General features: G+C 37.5%; 1 protein-coding gene across 10 annotated transcripts in view; it reads left to right on the top strand.

Moving 5' to 3' along the window:
• Positions 1-847: 847 nt before the first annotated feature.
• Positions 848-13,655, top strand: part of TLR3 (toll like receptor 3) — a 52,173-nt gene continuing 39,365 nt past the window's right edge. Inside the window, exons 1-6 of one of the 10 annotated variants that reach the window (XM_067721689.1) lie at positions 850-1,232; positions 2,456-2,547; positions 3,326-3,773; positions 5,524-5,715; positions 7,953-9,805; positions 10,039-10,207. In XM_067721689.1, the coding sequence (XP_067577790.1) occupies positions 3,330-3,773; positions 5,524-5,715; positions 7,953-9,805; positions 10,039-10,207 (2,658 nt within the window). In that variant the 5' untranslated portion in view covers positions 850-1,232; positions 2,456-2,547; positions 3,326-3,329. Of the gene's footprint in view, positions 1,243-2,455; positions 2,548-3,321; positions 3,774-5,523; positions 5,716-7,952; positions 9,806-10,038; positions 10,208-13,655 lie in introns of all 10 variants that reach the window. The other 9 variants (XM_067721687.1, XM_067721685.1, XM_067721684.1 and 6 more) reach the window with 9 other exon arrangements.

Below are 13,655 nucleotides of genomic sequence, written 5' to 3'. Positions count from 1 at the left end.
CACAAAGAGCACACCCTGTCCTGCCTTCAGGTACTCACAGAGAAGAAACCTTTTGAATAGTAGTAACGTTTTACTGCACATCCCAGTGGGTAGATGTGGGGGACAGTCGTTTGCCTGCTTATGCCATTATGTCCTAGATGTGACGGCAGCATCAGAAAAGGGTAACCACAAGGTGGTCCAGCTAAGGCTGGAGCCCAGGAAAGGACATTTTGCACCCTGATACCAGCTAACTTCTTGCTCTCAATTCTGCAGTCAAGTCAAGCTAGTGACATGTTTCAACTGTTCCAGGCTGTTTTCTTACTTGACTTGTATAAAGCATTAAGGCGACTTGCGGTATGTCCTCAGGCAAATCCCTCGCCTAGCTCTGTTTCGTTTTCCTCACTTCTCAAACAAGGGAGCTGGATTCAGTGATCTCTGCAGTTCCTGCCAATTGTTATATTTTACTGTATAACATTATAGTTATCCTATGATGTTATATCAACAATGAAAATGTGTTACTTTTTTGACAAGCATGTTCCTTACACTAGTTGAAGTCAGTAAAGCTAATTGATAACTAAATAGTGAATCTGAACTTTCTCCAGGCTTATCAATTTGTTCCCTAACAGATTCTGACCACGTAAAGTGGAGCAGCATGTGTTAGGACCGGCTCCTGGCCGGCTCCAAGGCCAAGCTCTTTCTCTGCTGTGAAACTTGGTCTCTTTGATCAAAAGGTTAATTTCTGCATTATTTGTCTTACAAAGTTGCTAAGAAGATAAAGTGAGATAAGAGAAGTGAAAGTGCTTAGCTTTGATTAGGGACTGAGTTTTTTTTCTGTCCCTCTAACCGATTCTGACAGCCATGAATCAGGCTTTGGTTTTAAAAAAAAAAAATAGAGGAATTCGCTCTCTGTTAGATATTCATTAACCTCTAGAGCCCTGCCCACATCAATGGGCGAGGGCTTGATTCTTTCAACTTTCTCTGTTGCTAAATCTGTGGCCCTCTTAATAAAACCCAAGGGACTGTACAGAAGAAGAAAAAACAAGACATTTTTAAGAAACAATTTAAAATACCTCTTGCTGAGATTGTGATTTTTTTCATTTGCCCTTCTTAGAATGTACCAAGGAGAAAAGAAGGTTTTTTTTTTTTTTTTAGCTTTAGTTTCACTTTCCAGATTGCAGCAAACTTCCTCACTTCCCAGATGAAAACGACTGGATTTGAACTAATGAAAAAAGGAACGGTCAGCTGCCATCAGAGTGAGTGAAGGTGCGTATTTTAAATTCTTCCTGGGATAGGATCTCTCATGTTGGGTACAGCTAGAATGCTTGTTGGCTTTAGCATTCTTTGATCTTTCTTGGGTCTGGTGCTTGAGATCGAGTCGGAATCATTCAACATGGAGAGTAGAAAAAGAGGAGAGAATATAGGTGTGAGGAGACTTGTATCACAACTCAGAAGACAAGGAACAGCAACAGTTTCTCATTAACATGATGAAACGTTTTATGCAGTATTTTTTTTTTTCCTTTGTAGTGTTCTGTAACTGGGAAAGCACATTAGGGAAGCGATAGAAATCATCGGGCAACAGCCTTTTTTTAAAATCACATCTTTGTCTTAAGGATGCAGAGCCCTGTGAGCTTTAAAGAGTTTATCTCCTCTCAGTTTTCTTGGCTGGAGAGGAGACAGGGGCTGGCATTTTATAACGTGCTTGACAAGGAGAAAACACTTCAGGTATTCCTAGGAGTAAGAAAATGGCTTTCTCTGGCCTCATAAAGGAAAACGGAAGAAGATGAGACATGGAAAGATCTTCAGATGTGTAGGAAGGTCAGAAATGAGCAAACATGGGCTGGTCGGCCTCGGGCGGTACTGGTTTCAGGAAGTTGGCTCCCAACCTTACAGTAGGATTATGTGTTAGTGTGTGTCTGCAGGTAGATGCGCCTACATAAACTTAGGGGAAAAAATATTGTGAATTTACAAACCAAACTGTACAAGCCAAACTGCAAATAATGATTAAGCACCCTGGCGGCAGACACCAGGTCCCAAACATGATGCAATATTGTCTTTTACTTGGACAAAGGAATGTGTAGTCCTCGGTTTTCCAAAATTGCAAGGCCCAGTGAATCTACTTTTCATCTCTTTTTAACTTCCTTTGTTTCTGTTACGTCTCATGAAACATCAACTCTTCACTCTAATTTCATTCTCTCGCTTTTTTCGTTTGTTTTACTGTAGCACATTCTAGAATAACTTTTTCATGCCGATTGTCTACTTACAAACTTACTGAGTCTGTGCACATCTCAAAACGCTTCTTCCCCTTATCTTTAATTGTTCAGCCTCATATGAAATGTGGGGTTCAAAATTATTCCCCCTGCACGTTTTGAAAGCTTAGCACTATTGTTTTCTAGTGGCTTATGTTGCTGATGGAAAGTTTTGTGGAATCAGGATCTCTTTCCCCTGGAAGTAATTGAGCATATGTTCTCCTTAAAAGGTTTTAGGATTTTTCTGGTGGATGATCACTGTTCTGACGTTTCAAAAGAGTCTGTGTCTTTTTCCTTTTTCACTCATCCTGCCTGGCATTTGGTGAGTCTCTTCCATCAGGTGAAGTGTATCTCATATCTAGGAATGTCTTTCAGCCCTTACATGTTTTGTAAATGGCTTAATCCTTCTCAGTAATTCTTACCTCTAGCTACAGCCCTTCCAGAAGAGTTAAATGTCACCTAGGCAAAGGAGGGGAATATATTTCGGGGACTATGCCTGTGAGTTGGTAAATAGAGGTAGTGCCCTTATGGTACTGGAAAGAGTTTTCAGAATGGGCTTTAGAACTATAAAGAACAATAGATTAACAATAGGTTGTAACAATAGATTGTTACAATCTAATTGTAACAGTAGGTGAAATGAAATTTTAAAATAACTAAGGAAAAACGTGAAGAGGATGAGGAAATAGTATAATTAAGTTCCTCATCTTTTCGGTAGGAAGAATCTACTTAAGGTCCAGAAATGAAGAAGTAGAAACACAAGCATATTATTTAGGTTTGTGGAAGTGACCATGAGAATTAAAAGTAGAAACAGTCAAGAGGTTTACCTTGGAACGTTGCAGCTGGGGTGGAGGTGAAAAGCGAGAAGCGAGTTTGTTTTTTGATCCTTTTTTGTGCTGATTGAATTATTTCCATTTGATGTATTACTTGTATAATACGTACTTGTATATCATAAATGTTACGAGTAATGAGATCACATTTGTTACATATATTACATATATAGTCACATTTGTTACATATATTGCAAGTAATAAACCAATGTATATGGAAGCGCATGTTATTAATGCTGCCCATTACTTTGCTGTTTTTCTTTTATAAGGCAGAATCATGAGCAGGGATTTGCTTTGTCGTATCTACTCCTTTTTGGGACTGTTGCCCTTCTGGATACTGTGTACATCTTCTACCAACAAATGTACTGTTAGACGTGAAATAGCTGACTGCAGTCATCTGAAGTTGACTCAAATACCTGATGACCTCCCAACAAACATAACAGTGTTGAATCTTACCCATAATCAACTCAGAAGATTACCACCTGCCAATTTTACAAGATATAGCCAACTTACTATCTTGGATGGAGGATTTAACACCATCTCAAAGCTGGAGCCAGAACTGTGCCAAAGTCTCCCTTTGTTGGAAATTTTGAACCTCCAACACAATGAGCTATCTCAGCTTTCTGATAAAACCTTTATCTTCTGCATGAATTTGACTGAACTCCATCTAATGTCCAACTCAATCCAGAAAATTCAAAGTAATCCCTTTAAAAGCCTGAAGGTAAGATGGAAATGAATATTTCCATGTAAGAAATGAAAAATATGTTATTGAATATTGTTTTCAAGTCATTTGTGCATCTTTAGACTTCATGTCTAAATATCAAGGTGAAGAATAAGAAATCTGATCTACCCAAATGGGTAGGAGGGCTCCACACACAAATATGGCCATTATGATTGGAAATATTTTCAAGAGAGCAAATACTGTAATTTTAAAGAACTCTCCTCTCTTGCATCCTTCCACTAGAAATAGAACTTAGATTCAAGAGGTAGAGACCAGAGAGGAATCAGCATATCCCATGAAGAATGGCAAATAAACTCTCCACACTGCTGATTTAGTACCTGCAATAATGAAAACATATGTCGAGTCCAAATTCTAATTTAAATAAAATTAACAATTTGACGCATGATAAAGCCAACTGTTCAGCTAAAAATTACATACTTTTGATTTAAGAAATCTTCTACAGTATTGCTTTTCAGTAGCTACCACCTTTTTCTTGTCAGTACTTTGCTTGAATTTAAATCTGTGAAAAAATATGCTAGTGTCTTTAAATCTGAGGCAATTATTAAGTGCTTTTCTTATATCAAAGCTATTTTCAGAACTCTGTTTTCTTCATTTTGTGGGCTTATAAAAAACTGAGCATTCCTCGACCTCAAATACCAAGAATAATATATAAATTTAAATATTCTTAGAGACATTTATAAAATGATTTGCTTGCTAGCTAGGGATTTGAAATTCTTTCTTGTGCCCTCTTAGATTCTGATGTAGATGAAATGATGTCTTTGGGCACAAAGACCTCAAAATCCGGTTAATTGCCGGCAAAATGTTATTCTTATTTTTAAAACATAAATAGAAGTCTTAAGCTCTTTGATAGACATTACATAAGATATTGCCCTAACATGTATCAGTTTTTCCTTACATTTTACCTGAGTGGAAGTTTACATGTTCCAAGGTAGCACAAAGTGACAAAACATCCTACAGCACAGACAAAACAAAATAATAATATTCTGTACTAGTCATGATGCAAAATTTACATAACTACCGATCTTTCTCAACATGAAAATCTTTTAAAAATTTCATGAACAGCAACATTCTCCTCATGCTTCTTAAGAAAATATTTCTTCATCATTTTTTTTGTTGTTTAGTTTCAAGGTTGATGCATGACACTATGTTTGATAAGCCCCATGAATATTTCTTACATCATAAAGAAATGCTTATTATAAATAAATAAGTAAATAAAAATGCTTATTATGAATATTCCTTACATCACGAATAAGTAAGCTGAAGTCATTTTATTTTGGTAAGAGAAATAAAGTGATTCTTTGAATTAAGAAATTAGTCTTTGGGGCTTCCCTGGTGGCGCAGTGGTTGAGAATCCGCTTGCCGATGCAGGGGACACGGGTTCGTGCCCCGGTCCGGGAAGATCCCACATGCCGCGGAGCGGCTGGGCCCATGAACCATGGCCGCTGAGCCTACGCATCCGGAGCCTGTGCCCCACAATGGCAGAGGCCACAACAGTGAGAGGCCCGCGTACTGCAAAAAAAAAAAAAAAAAAGAAAAAGATATTAGTCTTTGTAGCAATGGTATTTTCGATCACAACCAAGATTTTTTTATTACTCCTACCGTCAGTTTTCTATAGAATAATAAAGATGTGACATTTTGCTGTCCAGTTATTTCTAAGATTCATGTACATTTAAAATAACTATTTTTTCATGGCAAGACTGTAACTTATATACATATTTTTTCCCCTCAGAATTTAATCAAATTAGACCTAGCTCATAATGGTTTATCATCTACTAAATTAGGAACTCAGCTGCAACTGGAAAACCTCCAAGAGCTTCTACTATCAAATAATAAAATTTCTGCACTAAGACGTGAAGAACTTGATTTCCTTGGCAACTCTTCTTTAAAAAGATTAGAGTTGTCATCAAATCAAATAAAAGAGGTAAGATAAAAAATTTTGTGTTGTACTTTTAAGTGTGGGCAGTCCCTAATTGTGTCACGTGGGTAAGAATCTAAAGGTAGAGATGGAGAAAGAGGTGATAACCTTTGTCACATCTTCTAGAAATCCTTCACACTTACTGCTTAGGGCCATTGATGTCATCCTCGCAAGAAAGGGAGTTTGGTAGCAATTTGGAGCTGGAGCTCTGCTGTCAAACAGAAGTGGGTTAAAATCCATGATCCATTACAGACCAGGACTTTGGCCTTGGGGACTTAACCTCTCTGGGTCTAGTTTCCTTGCCTGTAAAGTGGAAATAATACTATCTCTTGTGCAAAATCCCTGGAAGAATTAAAATAGTATGATGGTTAAGAGCACAGGCTTTAGAGTTTGGGTTAGCTGACTCCCTATGTGGCCTTTGTCTGTTAATAACTGTGCAATCGGGCAAGTTATTCAAGTTCTCTCTGCTCCAGTTCTCTAGTTTTAAAATTGGTATGATAATAACACTTCCCCATAGGCTTATGTGGCAAAGAATTTAGCACAGTGCCTGGCATTATAGGTAATGCTCGATAAACAATAACTAGCATTATATTTTTACAAGCACCTTCCTATATAATGGAGTAAACCTAACCTTCTCTTTTTGGGTCTGTGATCTTCAATTTATTCATTAGTTTTGCATACAGGTGTGTCTGTATTTTATTCCTTTACAAGCCAAGAATAAGAATATTTGGAATCCTAAACAAAACCAGATTTTTAAAGCTATATTAATTTTCAGATTAAAAAATAGACTGTGAATGAAATTATCCTGAAATAATAATTGAATATTTTATGCAAGCTACTCAGGTTCATTTTTGAACAGCATTTTTTTGTTGTTTAGAACATTTATTGTAGAAATATATAAATAAATGTAAAATATATAAGTAATGAGGAGAAAAATAAAAATTATCCAAAAGCTCATAGTCTCAGGACAACTAATGTTAACATTTGGGTATGTTTGTCTCCAGCTTTTCTCCGTGTAATAAAAGAAAAAACAACAGCACCTGAAATTCATAGAGTACTTAACTGTGTGGCCAACACTGTGACAAGTTCTTTTTTAATACCATTTTGTCTAGTCCTGTAACCAACTTATGCTTATCATCGTTTTACACAAGAGTAAATTGAGATGAAGAAAGATTAAGGAACCTGTCCATAGCCTCACAGGTGATGGACTGGTGACAGAGCTGGGTTTCTGGCAGTGTTAGACCAGGGCCCCACGCTCTTAGCAGCTGTGCTGTGCTGCCTCTCTGAGAATGATGGTGTATCCTGCCTTTTAAAAGTAATATCATAACATGAATATCCTCCACGTCATTAAGAATTATTCACAAGCTTAATTTTAGTGACTGCAAAATAATCCTATCCTATAGATTTACCATAATTAATCTAATCATTTCCTGCTTTGTATATTGACTCACTTTCTTCCACATTTCTCTCATGTCATCCATTGGCCCTAACATCTCACAAGTGACACAGTAGAAATCAGAGCCTCTTTTCTCTCCCAGGAGACTTGACCTCTATCCTCTTTGGATCCCCTCCCTCCTGCCTCTTGCTCTCTTGCTCCAGCGCTGAGTCTCATAGCAGCCAAGGCTTCTAGTGAGGGACTGGGGGGCAGAGCGGAAGGGAGCTGGAAACACGGTAATGAAATAGTCAGGAGAAAACCTTGGTGGGAAGACAGAGAGGATGGCTGGAGCTCAGAGTCATAGAAAGGAAAGTGCATGTCAATGTTTCATAGTAAAATCCACCCATTCGCTCCAGAATGTTCACTGAGAGCAGTGGTCACGAAGAGGGAAACAGGATCTGCCCCAGAGGTGACTTTACAAATAGGTTATTAATTACAGTAATACTCACTGTGATGTAATTACAGTAACTCAGTGTGTTAGTAATTACAGTAACTCAGTGTGATGAAGTAAAAGTACCAGGAGACTTAACTCAGCCTGGGAGATCAGGGAAGACCCTCTGACGAAGTGGCATCTAAGCTGATAAGTGGCATCTATGCTGAGTTACCAGTGACCAGGGGAGGCAAGGGCTGGAGCAGGAGGTGGGTGATGGTACAGAGGAAGGAGCTGGGAGACAGAGGGATGGAGAGAAAACCCGGAGAAGGCGGTGAAAGAGGAAAGGGGATTGAGTAGAGAATATGCCTGCTTTTCAAGGGTCACACAGACTCGTTGTGTTTTGGTTATTAACCTCTTTTTCCGTCCCACTCTTAGTTCTCTCCAGGGTGTTTTCATGCAATTGGAAAATTATTTGGCTTCTCTCTGAACAATGCCAAACTGAGCCCCAGTCTCATAGAAGAGCTCTGCTTGGAATTATCAAACACAAGCATTCAGAATCTGTCCCTGAGCAACAACCAGCTGTACACAACCAGCAACACGACTTTTGCTGGGCTGAAGCAGACAAATCTCACAGTGCTCGACCTTTCCCATAACAGCCTAAGTGTGATTGGCAATGATTCCTTTGCGTGGCTTCCACATCTAGAATACCTCTTTCTGGAGTATAATAATATACAACATCTGTCTTCTCGCTCTTTTTATGGGCTTTCCAACGTGAGATACCTGAATTTGAGACGATCTTTTACTAAACAAAGCATTTCCCTGGCTTCACTTCCCAAGATTGATGATTTTTCCTTTCAGTGGCTAAAAGTTTTGGAGTATCTCAATATGGAAGATAACACCTTTCCAGGCATAAAAAGCAATACTTTCACGGGATTGACAAGGCTGAGATGTTTAAGTCTATCCAACTCCTTCTCAAGTTTGCAAACTTTAACAAATGAAACGTTTTCATCACTTGCTGGTTCTCCTCTGCTCATACTCAACCTAACCAAAAATAAAATCTCAAAAATAGAAAGTGGTGCTTTTTCTTGGTTGGGCCACCTAAATGTACTTGACCTTGGCCTTAATGAAATTGGGCAAGAACTCACAGGCCAGGAATGGAGAGGTCTAGAAAATATTATTGAAATCTACCTTTCCTACAACAAATACCTAGAGCTGACTAGCAACTCTTTTGCCTTGGTTCCAAGCCTTCAACGACTGATGCTCCGAAGGGTGGCCCTTAAAAATGTGAATAGCTCCCCTTCACCTTTTCACCCTCTTCGTAACCTGACCATTCTGGATCTAAGCAACAACAACATAGCCAACATAAATGATGAACTGTTGAAGGGTCTTGAGAAACTAGAAATTCTGGATTTGCAGCATAACAACTTAGCTCGCCTCTGGAAGCATGCAAACCCTGGTGGTCCTATTCATTTTCTGAAGGGTCTTTCTCACCTCCACATCCTTAACTTAGAGTCTAATGGCTTTGATGAGGTCCCAGCAGAAGTCTTCAAGGACTTACATGAATTGAAGAGCATCGATTTAGGATTGAATAATTTAAATATCCTTCCGCCATCTGTCTTTGATAATCAAGTGTCGCTAAAGTCATTAAGCCTTCAGAAGAATCTCATAACATCTGTTGAAAAGAACGTTTTTGGGCCAGCATTCAAGAACCTGAGTAATTTAGATATGAGCTTTAATCCATTTGATTGTACATGTGAAAGCATTGCCTGGTTTGTTACTTGGATTAATAATACCCATACCAACATCTCTGAACTATCAAGCCGTTACCTCTGCAACACTCCACCTCAATATCATGGTTTCCCAGTGATGCTTTTTGATATATCACCCTGCAAAGACAGTGCCCCATTTGAACTCCTTTTCATGATAAATACCAGTATCCTATTGATTTTTATCCTTATTGTACTCCTCATCCATTTTGAAGGCTGGAAGATATCTTTTTATTGGAATGTTTCAGTGCATCGAGTTCTTGGTTTCAAAGAAATAGACAGACAGCCAGAACAGTTTGAATATGCGGCATATATAATTCATGCCTATAAGGATAGGGATTGGGTCTGGGAACACTTCTCCCCAATGGAAGAAGAAGATCATACACTCAGATTTTGTCTGGAAGAAAGGGATTTTGACGCAGGTGTCCTTGAACTTGAAGCAATTGTTAATAGCATCAGAAGGAGCAGAAAAATTATTTTTGTTATAACACAGAATCTACTGAAAGATCCATTATGCAAAAGGTAGGTGAACACTCTGAAATGTATTCTCGTTTTTAAATTGAGCTTTTAAATATTACTAACATTATTACTCACAACTCAAAGTATTTTAAAAATAAAATTAAGAAGAAACGTAACCTGATTTTTAGTGACAGATTATAAAGTTAATTACAAGGGAAATGTTAATTTTAGAGCTTTGGTCTGTTAAAAACTGTATATTGATATATACCTTAATTCAGTTATTTTTTTTAACTTAGATTCAAGGTGCACCACGCAGTTCAGCAAGCTATTGAACAAAATCTGGATTCCATTATATTGATCTTTCTTGAGGATATTCCGGATTATAAACTGAATCATGCGCTCTGTTTGCGAAGAGGGATGTTTAAATCTCACTGCATCTTGAACTGGCCGGTTCAGAAAGAACGGGTAAATGCCTTTCATCATAAATTGCAAGTAGCACTTGGTTCCAGAAATTCAGTACATTAAATTTATTTAAAGACTAAATTAAAGGAGTAACTTTCCTAATTTAAACAAGGCCCATGGTAAACTTACATTTTACTTGACAAGAATGCAAATCTGTTCATTCATATTTATAAATAAGAATACCACAAGTGTCTCTCTTCTATGGAGATATATCTCCCTATTTCAGGCCCTTCATTACCAATCGAGTTAATTTTACCCAAAATGAACAGGTAAGAATATCCTTTACTAATGAATACACGGTTGGGTTACTGAGGCCTATCAAACAAAGTTTTCAAGTATTCCTCATTTAAAGAAAAGTTAGAGGTATATGAGTGTCTGTGATCATTATATTTGGGGGTTTTTTTCTGGATGCACTCAGAATAAAATATAACTTTTATGGGTACCATGCTGCTTCGATTGTGAAAGAGTAAAATATACAGCCATATTTTTAAAAGCTGAATTACAGCAGTTTTTCAACTGAAAAGCATTGTATTTTAGTGGCGCCTGTCACAGTGTTGATTTTGTTAAATGTTAAATACCATTTCAATATACATACCCAGGACAGAAAACGTTTGCACTTCATTTCGATTACTTAATAAATAAATATTTTAATAAATACTTATGTTTCCTGATATTTGGAATTCTGCTATATGAGGCATCAGAAGACACTATTCTTTTACTTAGAAGTATTGCAGGAAGGCTTATTTCCTAAAGGTTAATTCGTAGATTGGCTTTGTGGAAACAAAATACTGTCTTCCCCTGGTCACAGACTCAGGACATGGCCCTGGCCAAATCACGTGGTTCCACTGGGATTTTTTCGACAGCTTGATCTTGAAAATTACAGTGATAAACAAAATCTTAACTATTCCCAAATCATTACTGATGATGATCCTGGTATAATACCTTCCCATAGAGTATATTATTATACCATAAAAAAGTATGCTGTGTGTAAATTAGTCCTTATGATTATTTTAAGTTTTATTTTCATTTTACAATAAAAAGAGTCTGATTATTGGAAATAGACATGAATAGCTTTTTAAAACCTTTATAGTTCTGGTATTCAAATATAAAGGAGAGTTGAAATGATCATGTTGAGATAATTTCTATACTTGAAGCATGCATTTGTCTGCTGAATTTAGGGAGCATTTGAGATGTCACACTTTGGAACTTTGATTTAAATAATTCCGTATTCTCAAGGCTAAGTTCACATAATCCTAAAAAAACGTAATACCCGCTGTACTGCTGGTTCTGAAGGACTCTACAACAACATGAATATACGGAGAACTCATTTTCAGTCTCTTATTATACACCACCCTCACACTTGAGACATGTGTTTTATAGTTTTTTTGGTTAAGATTTATTTTCTAACTGTGAAATAATCCTGTTTTATTTTGGCATCATAAAATAAAAATCACAACTAGTTTTTTCTTGATGCACTTTGTATGTTATCTATCAATATTCTCAACCTCACTGAAATATTTCTAAATCTATTATTATTATTATGAATTTATCAATATATTGTCGGTTCGTGGAAAGCAGAGCAGGAAGTAATTTTGCTTTCTTTCTCTGGTTTATTTGTTTATGAGGTAGTTGATTACATGCGCACAATTTAAATTGAGCTCATATGTCATTTTTTTAGAAGTTGCTTAATATTTATGAGGTTAGGCTATACAAGGGGTGGCCTGTTTAACTGAATATAATTAAAACTAGTAAAAGGCATAAGCATTGACTTGTGTTTGACCCACACAGGAAGCAGCATCCTAAACTCTGCAGGCTATCCTCTCTAATTGTTCTCAGGAGAACATCTCCCTTGGGTTCCATCCCTTGGGTTCAAGACAAAGGGAGTGCAGAAAATGATGTTTATCTGACCTATTTGATTTACACACGTGAACTGACTTGTCTGAATTCTCTCAGGATGTCATCATGTAATCGGTTCATCCCAACTCCTTCCCGTTTTCACTTTTAAAACAAAATCCAGCTGAATCAACAACATGGAGTTTGAAATAAATCTAGGAATTTAGATTTTACCTAAAAATGACACCTTTTAGGCTGTAATAAGAAGTAGATGCAATCAATCTGTTAGTGAGTAGGGGGGTTTTCAATGCCATTTATTTAACAATGTTTACTTTTCCCAATGTCTAACTTAGACTATTTGTAGAAGGGTCTCAGTAGTAAGTGATGGTGATCATGAGAAAATGTAAAGATTTCCAACTCGAGAGCTCAAAATACATTTCTTACGATCTATAGAGACAGTGGGCATCAGAGATCTTTTGGGGGTGACGAAAATGTTATAAAATTGGATTATGGTAATGATTTCACAGCTATGTAAATTTACTAAAAATCGTTGAATCATACACTTAAAACAGGTGAATTTTTGGTACAAAATTATATATTAATTATATATTAATAAAGCTGTCAAAAAATTGTATTCATTGAGGAGCTAGCTACATGTGCCTAGCCTTGTGCTAACTAAGCAGTACGGAGTATGATTTGATATGAAATGTATTGTAGGAAATGGGGCAGTAGGAGCTAGGGTGGGAAGGAATTCTTGGGGATAGACCTGGACAAGGAAGGCTCCGTGGAAGAAGGTCAGACCTTTCAAAGGCGGGTAGGATTTTGGTGAGGGAGAAGGAAGATGGAAAGGAGGGAGGGAGACATGAGTCGGTGTTGGGAGACAGTGGAGATACTGTGGAGGATGGAACCAGAGGGCGTGGCAGAGGAGTTTAGATTCAACGGGTTAGGTAGTTTGAAATTGTAACGTTATAGGTTTCTATTGGCAAAACCAGAAATTATAATAAAATTCCCTCTTGGGGTCTGTTACTTAGATTTATGTGACACCTGGTTGAATAGAGGAGCATAACTTATAATTTCACAGTCGAAACAGCCAGGCTTACTTTCACATAATAGAAGGGGATTTGAAGTGTTTTTTTCCCCAATAAATATATAAATCTATATTAAAATAGCAAAGCATGACAATCGATTGATCATTAGTTACTAATTACACCAGGTGATATGTTAGCCATTCTTAGCTCTTGCAACTAAGCTTTGATCCATCTTCCTGTCCAAGGAAGAAACTGGTTCTGTTATGTGACTTCCCCCCCCCCACCCCCAGTTTAACAAACAACCATGAGGGAGGAGTCGTGGCACTTTTCAATGGTGGAACTTTTCCAGTTCTGTGTGAGAATTTCTGGGAAACCTGTTTTGAATTCTTAGCTTGCTTTTATCTTAAGTCAGTTCCCCAGGAAACAGACTCCAAGATGGAGATTAACTGAAGCAGGTTAGGGGAGGGCTCTGATTTACAAGGGAGTGAAATAAGTTGGATTGGGAAGAGAGAGAATGATGAGCTTTGAGTCAATTGCAATTGCAGCTGAGGCCTTAGTGGACCCCATGGGGAGCTCTGGAGTGGGAATGG

Source organism: Pseudorca crassidens, chromosome 21 (assembly GCF_039906515.1).
Source record: "Pseudorca crassidens isolate mPseCra1 chromosome 21, mPseCra1.hap1, whole genome shotgun sequence".
In the NCBI taxonomy this organism is placed as follows: Eukaryota; Metazoa; Chordata; class Mammalia; order Artiodactyla; family Delphinidae; genus Pseudorca; species Pseudorca crassidens.
The sequence above is the reverse complement of the archived record's forward strand: the minus strand, read 5'-3'. Positions and strand labels throughout refer to the sequence as shown.